We start from the raw sequence: 16,470 nt of genomic DNA on the forward strand, positions 1-16,470 counted from the left end.
CGAATCTTCGGGTCAACCGTACGTAGGCTCGACATATATCCTCCGGCAAAGTACAGGAGACCATCCGCTGCCATAATTGTTTGGGGTTGATCACATATTGATTGGAGATTCTGTTGGAACTTGGAACGATTCTCGACTTTGTTACGGTGGCCACATCAATATATGTAGGTGTAATCGATCCATTTGGGATGTTCTAGGAACACCTTGTCTACGGTGAAGTTCCTAGCTTCTGTGTCTGTCAAGAAATGTTCATAAGGCTCTCTTCCGGAATAATTTCCCCCAGGACCTGGATAGCGAATCAACTTCCACCCCCTGGGCAGTAAGTAGCTCATGGACTGGCCCTCACCGTATGAGTTATACTCCGCATAATACGTCGTAGATATATTCAGCGTGCTGTTGGTGGTAATGGTGAGCACACGCTCATAAAGGTGGGGAATTGCTAACCGCGTGCTATCGAATTGTATCCATCCCACAGGTGCTATACTCTGGTCCATGTACGTATTGAGGTATACAGTGGTAGCAAGACTGTTCCAGGGACGTCCTAGAGAGTGTAAGCATTCGAAGACATGTCCCTCTCGCAAGACCTTAAGTGAGAGTTCCTACCTAAGTAGCATTTCCCGTCCGTGACAGTGGTGGCATTGGCGTCCGGAGACTGAAAGGTGTAATCAGGCAAGTTAAGACAGAGAAGGCGGCACATTCCTACTCACTCGGATGATTTTTGAGTTAGAGATGTAAGCACCATACCGATTGCCAGGTGCGTCCGTGAGGTTCGTGCCTTTCCAAGCGACCAGGCCTCCGCCGCACCCACGGTTAGCCAGAGTGACATTCTGGAACCACCTGAAGACTGCCAGTCAGTGCAAGCACTGGAACCTAGGTAGTCCATGCTACTCACGCAGTTCCAAATCCGAATAAGTCTGGGTACGCGTTAGCAAAGTGCTGGGGAGTCAGATATGACGCACAATCAGTCATGCCATAGATAATACTGTCGACAACGTAAGTACTAGCATTCCTTCCGGTGTACCAAGTATCTTGGTAGCTCGCGAATGTACACCCATAGAAGGACGCGTTGGCGTAAGATATATCCGTGACCAATGCCTGGGAGATGGAATAATTCGCCTACAGTCAAGAGTAGGTTGGAGCATTACGGGAATTTATACTCCACTGGAGCGCACCGCAAGGTTTTGGAAGTCAATGTTATACGCCTTGAAATCGACGTTGCCAAAGAGCGGCTGGAGTGGGGCCCCAGTAGGGCCTGCTCCGATCAAGGATGCGTTGAAAGACGGTGAGACAACGAGTACGGCGGATTGCGCATCATCCTCAACACCCTGGGTTACAACCCATCCATTATTCCATATCTGCACCAGATTCCGAGTGGAAGCGTTTCCAGCCGGATCGAATGCAGTTGCTCCATTCAACTGCCCCTACACCGAGGAACTGATTCAAGAGACGTCGGTAATGAAGGTGATGCCATACCAAGAGGGTTAGGGGCGCCTGCCTGGACACATTGACGGTCTCATGATATACACCTTCCCCGATCAATATTGTCACTGGTTCTCCTTCTGACCTAGTCCCAGAGTCGAATGTTTATGCCTTAGCTATTTCGTTAGCACTGCGAGAGACTCACAACGAGTCTACTGCTGCTTGTACGCTGGTGAAGTTCGCTTCTGGGTCCGTTGGGCTCACGTACAGAGTGCCTGAAGAACAGCCAAGCAATTGCGACCAAGAGCTAGGCTTCTGCAACTGGCAACCCAGGTAGATGGGTGAGAGCCCGAACACGCCGTTTACACAGCAAAGCGCGAGGACGCCATATAGCCAATGCAAAGCCATTACAACGTTCGGGGGCTAGGAGCTCGCCGATTTCTGCATGTTTATCGTTTAAAACGTTTTATCCACACCACTGCTGAGGGCCTTCGAGGCTAGTCAGGAGGAGTGGGCGGGCCGGCGGCGGTCATTCCGCTCCCTGGCATTCGATCACGAGGACGAGCGTGTATACCGGAAGCGCGACAGTCTTGACAACTACCCACACAATCGATATTTTCAGACTCATGTAGAAATCTTCGAAGTGAGCGACGCGGAAGATGTAGGTGCGGTCATGACCGAATTCGCCCTACCGACCTATAATACGCGTTCAGCCACCGTGATACCAATCACACACAATTAACCGGTGGCTGAAAGCCTCTGATGGCCTCCCCGAATTTAAACGCTTGAAGTTCAACTTCAACTTGAAGGGCCTACGCACCAGTGTTGGGCCGGTTGACGCCAGTTAGTTTAGTTGTTTCGTCAACTAAGCAACTATGGTGCGGGACACCTAGTCACCGCTACTTTTGGACAGCGGCAAAATCAGTGCTGGAGAAAAATTTTAATTCTGAGGTCACGAAAACGAGGACTTCGCAGTGGGCAGAGCTATTTAATGGTACTCTGTAGCTATATAAGGACTCACAGTGTTATACACAAGCAGGTAGCCAAGGATTTCTCGACCTTGCATAGTGATTACATAATAAGCGCCTATTCATATCGGGTAATTTGGCAAAATAGGTTTGGGCCAAAATTATAACTCCTTCAATTTTAAGTATTTCAACAATCCGTCTTGAGAAGCTGATTCTTTCATCAAATGCAGCGTTTTCCCAAGATGGATAAGAAAATGAGGGAAAATTGGACCCTCCATAACTGTTGTACCAAAGTAGTGGTGACTAGGTGTCCCGCACCATAGTTCTACAAAGTTTAGGAACCCATAGAGGTCAACTTTCCCACTCACTACCATATACGGTGAAAAACCTTAGCTAAGCGCATGAGTTCAAGACTATAGAGAGCAACCCATCATCCCTGCAGTCAGAACGGACGGGGAACTCAACATCTCGACGGGAACTGAGGAGGACTGCTGGCTGGGCTGCTGGCGGGCAAGGCTCGCGCCACAGTTCCGCCGGAAAGTTATCAAAAAGTAAACGGAACTAGTTGACGAGTTGACGGTTCTCCGAACTTTCGTCAACTAGTTCGGAACTGGCACAACACTGCTACGCACAACATTGAATGCTCCAGCACGTGGCGAATACACGCGTTTCCATCAAGCCTCGCAAGAGCCTAGCGATTGAAAGCCTCGGTTTCGGAAGTTAGCTGTAAGCTCTCCGTGCTCCAGCGCGATATTCATATATACCGCACTATGCCGCTGACAACATCGCGTCTCGTATCCGTAACCCGTTTTGATGTTTCACTCAAGCACACAGGAATGTTAAGCCAGCCAGCCAGGAAGTGGGCGTCTAGCGCCCATATTCATTCATCATGATAACCCTAAACCGAGAAAACATCCGCAAGAAAGCGAGAGCAAAATGAAGCGTCGAAAGCGGGTTGGTATTCAATGTGACTGTGGTATCGTTTACTGTTGAGCCTGCGCCGCCTTGAGCTGAGCAAGGAGAGTGGTGGAAGCAGCCGGGCAGCCCTTGCCAGGCCCGTTCAGGTTCTGGATGGTGACGAGGGCTGCGTTGATGCGAGCTGCTTGCGAGGCGGGGGAGCTGTCCGTCGGGAAAGTGACAGCAACCGACGGGTTGTTAACTGCGTGGCCAGCGTTCACATTAGCTTGGAGTTGCTGTATGGCATCGGAACGTGAGTAATCAAGCTGGAGATACGCGTAAGGAAGGACATACACTAATGTACTCGTCCTGGGCAGGTGGGCACGCGCACGGAACCTTGATGGGCTTGCCATCGGCTCCGTTCACGGCGCCGTCGCAATCGCCGGTACCGGTGGGGTTGACGCCGCTCTGGAAGCCCAAAGCTGGGGCAAGGGATGCGACGTCTGTAGCACCGCCGCTTGCGGCGGGGGAAGCAGCAGGCGCGGCCGCAGGAGCGGGGGATGGAGCGGGGGCGGGGGCAGCTGATCCACCAGCCGCGATCGCCTTCTGCTGTGCAAGCAGCGTGGTCGATGAGGCGGGGCAGCCCTTACCAGGGCCGTTCAAGTTCTGGATCGTCACCAGCACGGCGTTGATGCGGGTAATCTGCGACTGCTGGGAACCGTCAGTCGGGAAGGTCACGGCCACAGAAGGGTTGTTGACGGCGTGGCCGGCGTTAACATTGGCGTTCAGGGACTATAGATGGATAGCAATCAGGATCGGATGGATGGCAAGATTTTCATTGTCCACTCACCTGGATCAACGTATCCCTGGCAGGAGGGCAAGCGCAGGGGATCTTAATAGGCTTGCCATCCGCGCCGTTTACGGCACCGTCACAGTCACCCGTACCTTCCACGACCCGTCAGCTGAGGCATCTCGGGGAAAACTAACGCCCCTGATCTTACCAGTGGGGTTGACACCGGACTGCCAGCCGAGATCGGGAACCAAGTTGGGATCCACATCTCTCTTGTAAGGAGCGGACGTCACAGACGCGATAAGCATAGCGGCGGCGGGAACGAGAACAGTCGTGAACTTCATTTTTGCGGATGTTAAAACGTTAGTAGTCGATACTAAAAGAGTGGTAGGTGTCGGGCTTCAAGCACGTCCGGCGTAGGGCAAAAGATGAGTGGCTGCCGACACAGTCGGTAAAAGCTGGCAGAAAGTGAGACGGAAGAAAGAAAGGAGGGGTAAGGCGGTACGGTGGAACAACAACGGTCTTTATATCGCCCTTCGAAAAGGCTATACCTCCACGTGCAAATTGAACTTACCCGAACCGGCGGAACGCGAGGGTTTGATGTAAGATTGATCTCACTCTAATCGGACACGATTACTAGGAAGGGAATTATACTCTCAAATTTGTATTTCAGGCAGCAAAATACAGAGATTTCTTGCATTCCAATACGGCATTGTGGAATACATCCGGTCATACTGGGTAGACAAGAATGCATCGTGTCGAGCACTATGGGAACCGAGCCTGCCATAACATGGGCCCGTCGCAGAAAAGGCAGGTGTGTCAGGGGACGTGGGCAAGACAACAAAATGGTTAGGCATGTGCGCCAACATGATCTCATCACCCTCCCAGATGGTCCCTGACAAGTAGGGGACTGCGGCGGACTGCAATCTGACCGAGGATGAGAGGGGCTCAGACGGCAGCGTCAGCTGAAGAATGTGAGTAATCGGAATATCCTATAGCTATGGAGGGTCCTCCATCCATCCATTGCTGGGCTCAACAATACCGCGGTGAAGATATTCATGCACTCAACGGAGGCATCAATCCAGCGATCACCCAAAGGCTCGGGTACGCCGGCGTAGAACGTTGGCTGCGTAGGATTACTCGAGGGCTGTCCTTCCAGAGGATGCCTTCAAGACAACCCTCAGCCGCCAACCAAACCACGGGCGCGTCCGACACGCACATAACAATGACACGGATGAAGTGCCCTGAGCTGGGAACATCTTGTTCCGCAAGCTTATCGAGTCTTCTTCTGTAAGTTCGGATGGGAAGCAACGGAACGTGTTGATAAACCGGCTTCCATCTTAGAGACTCCATCCTGATCAAACAATACCATCCATGCCCAGTAATTACATTCCTCAAATACGCCCACTCGCATGTTGGAGCTTAAGGTTTCTGGTAACCATCGCACCGCGTCTTTTCAATATGCTGACCCGTACTCGGGCAGACCTTGTGGGAAGAAGTGCTTGAAGAGTTCAGGGTAATGCCTCTGTGCAACATCCGGGTGACTCCTTTGGAGAAAGTGGTTGAGTGAAATCAGGAAGGTCGCACTATTGAGACACTACCGAGAACTTACTTTATCCGCCCGATGAGATTGACCTCGCCAGATGGCAACCGGTCATACTCCGAGAAATTAACAGCTAGAAGATAAAGCGACGTTGATCTCAACAATTGCCTCGCATAACATGGCCGCTTACAATCCGTCTCGCCGGTGGTGCCTCGGGCTTCCTTTAGCTTGAGCACGTCAGCTGGGACTGCATTGTGGCGTCAGTATCAGTACTCATATACGTTGAGGGACACTTACACTCCAGGCGAACATCACTCAGCTTTATATCTTGTCTGATATTCTGGAAGAACGGGATCGAATATCGAGGAGTCGACCCCCTTGGGGGAGACAAGACTCTATGGGAGGTGGCACGAGCAAGACCTTGGGTGACGGTCTCCAGAGCTAGAGAGTACAGAGTGAGTGCTTGACATCGGAGTGGAAGAGTGATACGACTTCAGACCTTTCCCGATGTTCACGACAAAGGTTCCCGGGATCGGAGGAGCGTCAATCCATTCGCCTGAGAGGTTCTGAACTTGCAATCCTGGGTGTGGTGACACTTGCAGAAGCTGGCCAGGCATCGGAGACGTTGAACAGACGGCACGTGAAGTCGCAACAAGGGTACACGCACGAATGTCAAGAACCCGGCATCGTAATGTGGGCCGACCCCTTGATTCGAATTTACACTGTCAAGTGCTGGATACTTCACAACCTGCGGGGAAGTGTCAGGCTGAATGCAGGACCAGCATATGGCACTTGTATCACCTTGCCACGGTGTTGCATCGCACCCGGGCTCTTATCAAAGAACACGTCCAGTGCGTCCGAGGAAAGCCCAAAAGCTTCAGATAACAAAGTGATGAAGTCATAGCTGAGCTGCTCGACTTGATTCAAGTACCGGAGCATCGTGGCCTTGAACCCGGGCAATAAAGTTTCATCTGGCCACTAGGACGGTAATGAGACGCTACGCCGGGACGTATCAGGGCCTACCCTACCTGCGAAGGACCCCATAGCTTTAGATATTCCGGATCGCCTGGTTTCCATCGATTCTCGTGCTCAGTAGCAAAGTCGAATTGCTCTCGCTGATCAGTTTTCCCCTTGGTTAGCTCGCGTCCAAGAGCAGAGTATCCGAGGAAATGCTGCGAGTTGGCCATGCGGATTTTGTCCTTCTCCTCCTGAGGTAGCGCAAACAGACGCGGAACATAGTCGATCAGTGCCTGAATGTCTTCTCCTGCGACAGGCGGGTTGGACAGGTAAAGGAATCCGACATTAATGAGTGCATATCGTAGTTCCTTAACGAACGCAGAACGCGATTCCGGTGAAGACACCTGAGAATAGTCGAGTATCGGTACACTCGTGAAGTTGGTTGCCATTGTAGATCCCCCGCGAGGTCTCTAGCAACAAACAAGGTGGTAAATAAGAGCTGACAAACCAGACTTCGAGTTCATTTATAATTGGGAAGAACATCTAGTCATGCAAGCCTGCCGATAGTTCTCGTGACTATGACGCGATTATCCCCGTTCCCACCAGCGAGTCAGCCAGGTCCCTCTAGAGTAACTGACCCATCCAGACCGTATCGAAGCCAGAAAATAGAGCGCAGTTGTATCAGTGAATGAAAGCAGCTGCGAGACAGCATGTCTACTGCCTGGAATTATTCAGTTGACCGTTCCCAGGCCGTCTTATTGAACCTCAGGCTCGGACATTCACCTTCTGCCTGCCGAAGACATGAATAGAGTATCGCAGTAGAAACCAATAAGCTTGACCCTCCTAAAGACGATCATCAGTGGCACAAGCAGCGAAGCACGACGAAATAACAGGTCAAGCTCAAGTCCAGGTACGAAGTCCAGGGCAAGCTCCAAGTTCGAAACGAACTCGTCCGATCCGACGCTACAAAGGTCAGCTGTGACCCCGTGACTGAACTGTTGTGGAAGCCGCCACACATCATACATTCAAGTCGAAGATAAGCGGCTGTTACAATAACCGGTGCTACAACCGCTGAGACCACGAAATCAGGTATTATGCCAGAGTCTACAGCTACTGAGTGTAGTGGTCAGAGTCCACCATTCCTTGCTACGAATGTCCGTACGGACAGCACCTTCGAAGAGATTCCCGTAATGTAAGTAAGTTGTCTAAAACCGAAATTATACATCTGTATCTGGATCAAGGCTCACTTTATGACAGCGATTTGAGCGACGCAACTAGCGCTGATCCCATGGCGAGGAGGGCGCTCGCGGACAAGATCAGAGACGCCTGCATCAACGTCGGATTTGTTTATGGTGAGCGCCCTTAAGCGCAGCTTATGTTTCAATAATTTTATTTTGAACCATCACTGTTAGTGAAGAATCACGGTATTCCGGAAGTGGTCATAGATAATGCGGTGAACGCAGCCAGGACCTTCTTCAAGTTACCTCTCGAGACCAAGATGAGCGTCAGTCTGCTTCCGCCTTCAAGTTCCTCCCGTGCAGGTTTTGCTAGACTCATACTAAATTGGCAGCTCGACATACACAAGAGTCCCAACTTCAAGGGATACACTGGTCTGCTTGGAGAAAACACGAACTCTGAGAACAGAGGAGACATGCACGAAGGATTCGACATCGGCTGGGAAGAACTGGAGGAAGCCGGCAACGCTCTGAGGGGAGGCGACGGCGCGATGGCTGGTGGTAATGTCTGGCCATCTGATCTTCCCGGTTTCAGGGAGGCCGTACTGTCATATTAGTTCGTCCACCCAGCGACAAGGCGCTCTACTCCACTGACCATCCATGCAGCCACGCAGGAGTTAAGTTGGGGAAGCTACTGTTCCCTCTATTTGCCATGGCACTCGACGTCCCAGAGAATTTCTTCGATGATAAGGTAATGCAATAGCATAGACCTGGTGCTGAAGCGGTCGAATTCAAGCCGATGCACATGCTCCAGACAACCAAGCCAGCGGCCATCATGAGGCTGCTCTACTACCCGCCGCAAACTGGCGTGATAGACGACCGCGTTATAGGCATCGGAGCGCACACGGAGTAGGCATTGATCCTAATTTTTACTGGGCTAGAAGACCTGAGTATCGCCAGCTATGAATGCTTCACAATCTTGTGGCAAGACCAAGTTCAAGCACTCCAAGTGCTGAATGCCGATGGCAAATGGATAGACGCCGTCCCCATCCCGGGGACCTTGGTAGTGAAGTACGTCTTCTATATCGGACTACGGTGGGGAACTGACGTCGGGTCTGCAGCTTGGGTGATCAATTCGCTCGATGGACTAGTGTGTATATTATATACCTTGAGTCGGACAGATGTCTTCTGATGCTCTTCAATCCTACAGATGATGTGTTCAAGTCGACCGTGCATCGAGCAGTCAATCGGTCGGGGGTGGAGCGGTACTCTATCCCGCTATTCTTTGGCAGTGACTATGACGTGCAGTTACAGGTACGTAGCCGTCCCGTCTGTCACCTAAAAGGTAAGAACTCAATCACGTTGTTTACAGCCAATCCCGGGATGTGTCTCCGAGGACAACCCTCCCAAATACGAAGTCGTTACCGCAGGTGACTACGTCAAGTCGAGATTGGAGGAAACATATGCGCACAGCAAATGATATTCTGGGTCCATCAGCCACGCGTAACGTCTCAGTAAGTAGAGGAGAAGAGACCGAGCCTGCCACCATCGGTTATGTGAATAGTCCCATTCACGTATGCTCCGGCCCTACTAGCGAGAAACAGGGCTAAGCCCCCCATATCCTTAATATCTCCCGCCCGCTGTAGAGGGATGCCGTTTTGTATAAAGTCCTCTGACACAAGTTGCGCTGTCATTTCTGTTGAAACGGTACATCAGCAGTTCGTTCAGCATCACTCGGAAACATCCACGCCACCGGAGGGATATAGACCAGGCGCGATGATATTGCTTCGTATCTTCTGATCGCGCAGAATATTCGCCATCATTTTCCCCAGGTGATTCACGGCAGCCTTGCTCATACTGTACGAGACGCTGAAAGCCGATGGGTCTCTTCTCAGCCCAGAAACACTCGAGACAGATATGACTTGGCTCGTGACGCCTTCGATGCCTCCCTGCCTATTTCCCGCGTCTAGGAGTCCCAGGAAGGCAACGGTGCAGCAGTACACTGCCGTACAGTTCAGTTCGAACGTCTTCGCCCAGTCTTCAGGCGTTCCTGCAGCCCAGAGCCGTGCCTGCAAGTCCGTAATGTTTTCTTTCGTCGCCCCCGGACGAATGACGGGCGGCTTGAGGTCGTGGTATGATATTCCGGAATTGTTGACGAGCAAGTTGATGTAACCGTGTTTCGCTTCTAGAGTCGCGGCCATGTCCAGCAGGGACTCACGACTGGTCACGTCGCCTTGGAGGGGGAATATCTTTCCGTATTTCTGAAGATGAATGGCTGTCAGGGACAACGGACCGTCGAATCCTTCATGAGTCGCTCACGTTGGCCTCTTTTGCAGTTGATTCTAGGACTTGTAGTCTACGGCCCACGATGTATACGATGGCGCCGTTGTTCTCCAGGGCCGTGGCTATCATCCGGCCAATTCCTATGTCGCGAGGTTCTATCAGAGGGTGGTATTGTCACAAAAGTAATGCATGCTTTACCAGTCCCTCCACCTGTGACTACCGCCACCAACCCTTTGACTGAGAACAGCGATGAGCGGTCAAGGCCTTCCGATGACATTGCGGAGACCTTGTAGGATGTCTGAATGGGAAGACCATAGATGACTTCCTTTCGGAGAAGCTGACCAGCCGTGGGCATTGCATCCACGATTATAGCTCAATGGTGCTCTTCCGCTGGGAGTGGTATTTCCCTCGCGATTATCAGGCAAGTGTTAGTGGAGAAATTTCGGGCAGACCATTCGGGCTATGGATCAGAGCCTATGTAAGTCGTGAGCTTAGTCTACTTGTGTTCTGCGTCGTGCTGAAGGAAAGATTCAGATGGAGGCAGGTGCGAAGATTGGACCCAAAAATAACTTTGATTAACTGCCTGCTTGTTGGCACGCGAGCTTGAACTACTTGGCTGGGCTGGCCAGTATAGCGTGATCTTGGCGATATTATCATGCGTAAGGTTGCATGTCGACGGTGAAGGGAAACTGTGGCAACATATAGACAAATTTTGAGATCACGTACGTATTAATACTGGGGTGATGCTCCGAAATGCCAAACGCGGGGTTGAAGAGGCCTTTAACGTTCGTCCCTCCATTCCCCGACGAAATCAGGGAAGGAAGTGCATGCGCTCATTGCCCTCGTCACATACCACATCTTATAGGCCCTACCCTAATCAATTCCTGGTCGTCCTGATACCCAGGAAACCACCGCCTGACCGTATTAGTCTAGGGCGCCAATACTCCGCCAAAAAGAAAGAAAAGAGTCCTTCAGATTTGCTTCCGGCAGGGCCCAGAACAGACTCCATAACCGCAGTTACAAGAATCGCAACGAGTGGGGTTCGCAACTGCAGATATTGAGATCTGCGCCGAGGACTGCCCCAGCCTAGTGAATTTCTCAAATCGAAGGGATCCGGTCCAGACCTGAGAAGCAAAGCCAGGGATTCCTTTACATACCTTTTTTGCGGATGAAACTATATTGACCGCATCGGACATTCGCCAGGCAAGCAACCATTAGACGTTTGAAACGCCCGGTGACGGGTTAATGTAAGAAAGTCGTCAGGTGCAGCATCACCTGTCATTTCATGGATCTTTTCCGAGTGCCGGAACATACCCAACGCACGTCGGAGGGAGTCCTGCCCAGCGCGCGTGCGCCCCTCCGAGGGACGCACGCGCGCTGGGCAGGAGAAGGCGCCGTACCCCAGAAAATCCGTGAAGTCACAAGAGAAATTGGTGCAAGTCTTCGGTCACGCTGCGACTGACGACCGCAAAGACCTTTTGGCAAGTCATCGCCATTGTCGCCTCGTATAACGTCTTCAAACCGAATAGACCGACACCGGTGCTGAAGGCGGTAGCAGAAAGTTGTATCATAGCGGTACCGGTCCCGGGCGTACTGCAGCGCTTCGGCGATGAGACACCCCCTGTCACCCCTCAGTTCGGCTCGATCCATGGGCACGGGCGTGACGTTCAGTTCTAGCACATATAAAAGCGGGGAAGCTTTACACCATGCAAGCCATCGATTTCCGTCTTCTCTTCATCGTTATTCGTCGCGTCATTCAGCAGTCGGAGGATGTCCAGCCCGAGCATAAGCACGCCCGACAGCGACGCGTCGACGCCGTCGGTGTTGGCGGACCCAGGCAAGGCCCATCTGCGAGTTCCGGGCAGCGATCCGTCGGTACATCGCGTCAAGAACATTCCCGGGTACTCTACACCTGTTTTCAAAGAAAAGGATGAGCAGCGCGCTCAAGTGCAGGCGAATGTACTTGGAAAGGTGAGTGTATCGTGACCCAATGCAATAGGGAGGTCGAGCAAGTACTGTGTCGTCTGGCACATATGCGTGAATAGCATGAGATGCAGCAATGGTGTAAAGAGAACCTGACTTCGATCAGCCCGGATGAGCGTTTGGCGGATGTATGCGCGTCTTCTAACCAATTACATAGGGATTCATCCCTCGCGAACTTGTTGCTAACGAAGTGAACTGGTTCTATGACCATCTGGGCATCGACGACACATACTTCTCAAACGAGACAGTAGAAGTGATCTCAGACCACATTATCGCGCTCTTCGGCGCCAAAGTCCTCGCGTACACCAAGCACGACCCCAGCAAACTCGTCATCGATCTCGAAAAGACAGATGAGAACGGCGCGACCTTCATCCACACCAGTGCGCCCGGTAAGACTTCCACGGACGGCCCTGGGGCCACTTGTGAGACCAGGTGAGCGAAAAAAACCCTACTTTCTATCGCGCATATATTGACTTTTTGACGAAGAATCGACGAACTTTACCTGGACAAGGCGACGCCGGATAACTGCTACCGTCTGGAGACCTTCCGTTCGACCGGGTCTATCTCAGCTACCGCATCGCAGCAGCTCCGCTGCTACTTCGTGAACAAATGCAACTTTGCTCCCGACGCGCCCAAGGCATCCTCGCCAGATGGCAAAACTGACATCCGGAAGGTGTCTGATCGCGCGTTCCTGGAGAAGGCCAGTGAGCACACGTTGAAGATATATCAGGAGGTGATGTGGCAGGTCGAGAGCAGGTACGGACCCGTCATCGAAGTACTTGAGGTAGAGGGTAGTAGGGAGAGGAGGATGGTGATTGGGTACAAGATGGGGGGCACCAGTCGCTTCTTCAGCGCCTTGTCGAATTTGTATCATTTCTATTCATTGTACTCTGCTCGTAAATACGTCGGTGAGTTCTCAGAATTAGCTCACCTGGAGAAGCCTATGTTGACGTTTGACGTGACTCCTGGTAGAGCAATTCTCCAACGGGATCACCATAATCTCGTTGTACCTCAACCCTCTTCCCAGCACCAACGCACCTCCGATCGAACACTCCATCTTCCAGATCATGAAGGAAGTGTCTCTTTTGTACTGTCTCCCCGACAACCCCTTCTTCGTTGTGAGCGATGGGCCAGGTCATGCCGTGCAAGAAGCTACTTATGCATGTACGTCCGATACTACCATTCGCATTCATGTGCTCTCTTCAAACCTGTCTGTTCTCACACATTTCGGTTCTCAGACTGCGGCTGGATCTTTGCGCAGCACTTCTGTAACCGCCTTGGCCCGGCGTATCTGGCGCTGAAGAACGTGCTGGATGAGAATAATGCAGCACATATGGCTGTCCTCAATGACATCAAGAGGAGGTTCAGGGAGGAAACTTTCACTCGGGAGAGTATAGCTCAGGTCATCCACGCGCATCCAGACTTGGTGAGTATCCTCGGCGATTACGAACCTGGATTCGCAATTTTACTGGTACCCCTGCAGATCCGGCTTTTGTATGTGAACTTTGCCATGATTCATTATCCCAACAACGAAGCGTCTCGTCTAATGTACGTATCGTCTTACAAAGCTCTGGGCAATTACTTATCTCGTCCTGTGGCACAGGCCGACGTTATCGTACCAGCGCTTGCAGACACAGCAGCCGCTCTCAGACCAGGAGCTCTACGATAAGATACGGCGGTCCGTGCCGAACAAGCACGACCTGCAGATCCTTGAGAGCTTTTTGATCTTCAACAAGCATGTTCTCAAGACGAATTTCTATCAGCCTACGAAGGTCGCGCTCTCCTTCCGCCTCAAGCCCGATTTCTTGCCTGAGGTGGAATATCCAAAGAAGCCCTTCGGGATGTTCTTCGTAATTGGTGAGCAATGTTGTCAACATGGGATGTGAGGTTACTCAGCAATAGGCAGGCAATGAATTCCGTGGATTCCATATCCGCTTCCGAGATGTCGCACGGGGCGGTATTCGGATCGTCATGTCTCGAAACAGAGAGTAAGACAGAAGTAGCCTTCTTTTTCAATTTTGTGACATACTCTTTCGCAGAACGTACTCTATTAATCAGAGGCAGCTGTTCGACGAGAACTATGGCCTGGCATCGACGCAGTCCTTGAAGAACAAAGATATCCCCGAGGGTGGTGCAAAGGGAACGATTTTGCCCTCGCTAGGCGCGAGCCCCAGGTTATGCTTCGAGAAATATGTCGATGTAAGTTTGACACCTGGGGATTTGGGCCTATCACGGCTGACTGACTCCACCAAGGCCATCATCGACCTGCTCATACCGGGCAGGACGCCGGGTATCAAGGAGCCTCTAGTGGACCTTTACAGCCGACCGGAGATGCTATTCTTCGGCCCCGATGGTGGGTACCCCGTATTTGCTGTAATGTGCGGACTCACAAAAACGTTTCACTTACAGAGGGTACCGCCGATATGATGGACTGGGCCGCAAGTAAGGAAACGCTTACCTCAACTTGTGAATTGATCATTTTTATATGGGTTTAGTGCATGCTCGCGACCGTGGTGCTGAAACTTGGTGGAAGTCCTTCACGACTGGAAAGAGCGCCGAACATCTCGGCGGTGTGCCCCATGATACGTATGGCATGACGTCGCTATCCATCCGGCAGTATGTTCTTGGTATATACAAGCAGCTGGGCCTTCGTGAGAAAGACATTACCAAGGTCCAAACCGGAGGACCAGGTACGCCGGGTGCATATCACATTCCATATCTCTTCTGACCTGTCGTCAAGATGGTGATCTTGGTTCCAGTAAGTACTTCAATGACCACAGCGGTAGCAGGAATTCACATGAAAATCGCTAGACGAAATTCTGCTCAGCTCGGACAAGACGGTCGCTATCATTGACGGTAGTGGCGTACTTGCCGATCCAGTCGGACTCAACAGGGAGGAACTGGTCCGCCTGGCTAAGTTACGGAAGCCGGTGTCCTTCTTCGACACGTCGAAGCTGTCGAAAGATGGGTACCTCGTAAAGGTGGAAGACCAGGATGTGAAATTGCCCTGTAAGGCCATCTTATCTTTCCAGGATTATGGGTGGGGTAATTGACTTCGAACATGCGACAGCTGGGGAAATCATCATCGATGGCACGGACTACCGCAATACCGCCCACCTTCGTTTCAAGGCCGATCTGTTCGTGCCCTGTGGCGGACGGTGAGTTGTTCGTGCGAACGGAGCGAAGGATAGTAATTGACACGTTCTGGTGGATAGACCTGAAGCCGTCAACATTTCCAACGTCGCTGCTTTGTTCGATGCGGAAGGCAAACCTCATTACAAGTACATTGTGGAGGGCGCCAATCTGTTCATTGCTCAACCCGCGCGTCTACTCCTGGAGAAGCGCAAGGTCGTCCTATTCAAAGATTCGAGCACAAATAAAGGTAATTACGCCGCTCTAGCCCTGTTGGTTATTTCTGACACACGATTACCAGGCGGAGTGACCAGCTCGTCGTTAGAAGTCCTTGCGGGTCTTGCTCTGTCCACTCAGGAGTACACAGACTTGATGATCTTCAAGGATGGCAAACCTTCAGCGTTCTACCAAAGTTACGTCCGCGACATCCAAGAAAAGATCACCGAAAATGCGGCTGCGGAGTTCCAGTGCATCTGGCGCGAACATGCGCGTCTTCAGGGTGCAAAAGCGCGCACGACCATCTCGGACGAATTGTCGAGTACTTTGAATAACCTGCAGGCCGAACTGGAGAGTTCCGACTTGTTTGATGATGAGCCCAGTAAGAGGGGCGTTATGCGGCGTGCCGTTCCCAAGACCCTGGTCGACCAGGTAGGCTTGGACGAGTTGCTCAAGCGCTTGCCTGAGTTCTACCAGCGTGCCATGTTCTCGAGCTGGGTGGCCTCACACTTTGTAAGCACGTTGTGCTCGCATATTAATGCTGCGACTCATGGTCCTTGACAGATTTATAAGTACGGCGTTAACGCTTCGAGCGTGGACTTCTTCCACTTCGCACGGGATCTCTCGCATTGAAGCGGGGGCGGCAATCATACAAACTAAATTATTCGGGCCTTTCCCTTCCCGACTCTGCAGCTATAGACGCAATTACTTGTACCGTACGAGGATAATGGATCTCAAGGTCTACCACGGCTATTTTAAGTGCTACAGCATTTTGTGCTTTATGGCTTGTGCGCATGCGCGTCGTCCGAAGAACGCGTCGTCCGGTTTCCATCGCTTCACGGACTACATCTGCCGCCCCACGCCTTGGGAGACATGCATTCGAAAGTGTCCTGAATAATTGACAGGGTCGTGTAGAGATTTGCCGCTCGTGATTGCTCGCTGACTCTTCACTGTGGACCCCAGAGAGGGGTAAATTCACCATGTTTGCAACCCAGAAACTGAGTCTCTTTCACCAGGTCAAATGGTGATTTTCACTGGTAGGTGGTACTTTTCACCAAGTACGCGGGTAGATTGCAACGGGTGAAAATCCACCTTTATATGGCCGGT

At 51.7% G+C, this 16,470-nt stretch overlaps 6 protein-coding genes across 6 annotated transcripts; 2 read left to right on the plus strand and 4 right to left on the minus strand.

Moving 5' to 3' along the window:
• Positions 1-43: 43 nt before the first annotated feature.
• GLOTRDRAFT_77537 (pectin lyase-like protein) lies at positions 44-1,842 on the minus strand. The gene is made up of 10 exons (XM_007868850.1): positions 1,625-1,842; positions 1,474-1,564; positions 1,173-1,421; positions 960-1,116; positions 893-914; positions 708-837; positions 604-652; positions 445-541; positions 347-393; positions 44-286 (listed from the first exon to the last, which is right to left on the minus strand). The coding sequence occupies exons 1-10, from the start codon at positions 1,825-1,827 to the stop codon at positions 156-158; spliced, it is 1,176 nt and encodes a 391-aa protein (XP_007867041.1). The 5' UTR covers positions 1,828-1,842; the 3' UTR covers positions 44-155.
• Positions 1,843-3,382: 1,540 nt separating this feature from the next.
• GLOTRDRAFT_11410 (uncharacterized protein) lies at positions 3,383-4,418 on the minus strand (the record flags this gene model as incomplete). The annotated part of the gene is made up of 4 exons (XM_007868405.1): positions 3,383-3,580; positions 3,639-4,076; positions 4,135-4,229; positions 4,286-4,418. Coding segments are annotated over 4 exons (864 nt in total), but the record flags the coding sequence as incomplete, so codon positions are not given.
• A 983-nt stretch (positions 4,419-5,401) lies between these two features.
• Positions 5,402-7,078, minus strand: GLOTRDRAFT_62122 (Clavaminate synthase-like protein). The gene is made up of 8 exons (XM_007868851.1): positions 6,646-7,078; positions 6,419-6,595; positions 6,285-6,365; positions 6,117-6,222; positions 5,915-6,058; positions 5,808-5,864; positions 5,687-5,750; positions 5,402-5,621 (listed from the first exon to the last, which is right to left on the minus strand). Exons 1-8 carry the CDS (start codon positions 7,021-7,023, stop codon positions 5,531-5,533), a joined length of 1,098 nt encoding a protein of 365 aa, XP_007867042.1. The 5' UTR covers positions 7,024-7,078; the 3' UTR covers positions 5,402-5,530.
• A 540-nt stretch (positions 7,079-7,618) lies between these two features.
• On the plus strand, positions 7,619-9,678 carry GLOTRDRAFT_62127 (Clavaminate synthase-like protein). Its single transcript, XM_007868852.1, has 11 exons — positions 7,619-7,766; positions 7,832-7,926; positions 7,987-8,078; positions 8,145-8,365; positions 8,416-8,500; positions 8,564-8,658; positions 8,710-8,820; positions 8,871-8,899; positions 8,960-9,063; positions 9,122-9,581; positions 9,645-9,678. Exons 1-10 carry the CDS (start codon positions 7,669-7,671, stop codon positions 9,227-9,229), a joined length of 1,038 nt encoding a protein of 345 aa, XP_007867043.1. The 5' UTR covers positions 7,619-7,668; the 3' UTR covers positions 9,230-9,581; positions 9,645-9,678.
• GLOTRDRAFT_43312 (NAD P-binding protein) lies at positions 9,261-10,309 on the minus strand (the record flags this gene model as incomplete). Its single annotated transcript, XM_007868477.1, has 4 exons — positions 9,261-9,445; positions 9,503-10,010; positions 10,069-10,172; positions 10,231-10,309. 4 exons carry the CDS (start codon positions 10,307-10,309, stop codon positions 9,261-9,263), a joined length of 876 nt encoding a protein of 291 aa, XP_007866668.1.
• A 1,493-nt stretch (positions 10,310-11,802) lies between these two features.
• On the plus strand, positions 11,803-16,207 carry GLOTRDRAFT_77548 (NAD-specific glutamate dehydrogenase; the record flags this gene model as incomplete). Its single annotated transcript, XM_007868853.1, has 18 exons — positions 11,803-12,003; positions 12,173-12,447; positions 12,502-12,923; positions 12,988-13,179; positions 13,254-13,441; positions 13,499-13,563; positions 13,619-13,872; positions 13,922-14,003; positions 14,055-14,214; positions 14,269-14,368; positions 14,425-14,457; positions 14,511-14,705; positions 14,756-14,773; positions 14,827-15,024; positions 15,086-15,173; positions 15,231-15,397; positions 15,449-15,876; positions 15,928-16,207. The coding sequence occupies 18 exons, from the start codon at positions 11,803-11,805 to the stop codon at positions 15,994-15,996; spliced, it is 3,135 nt and encodes a 1,044-aa protein (XP_007867044.1). The 3' UTR covers positions 15,997-16,207.
• Positions 16,208-16,470: the final 263 nt, after the last annotated feature.

The sequence above is a fragment of the Gloeophyllum trabeum genome (genome assembly GCF_000344685.1).
Source record: "Gloeophyllum trabeum ATCC 11539 unplaced genomic scaffold GLOTRscaffold_00008, whole genome shotgun sequence".
Taxonomy (NCBI): Eukaryota; Fungi; Basidiomycota; class Agaricomycetes; order Gloeophyllales; family Gloeophyllaceae; genus Gloeophyllum; species Gloeophyllum trabeum.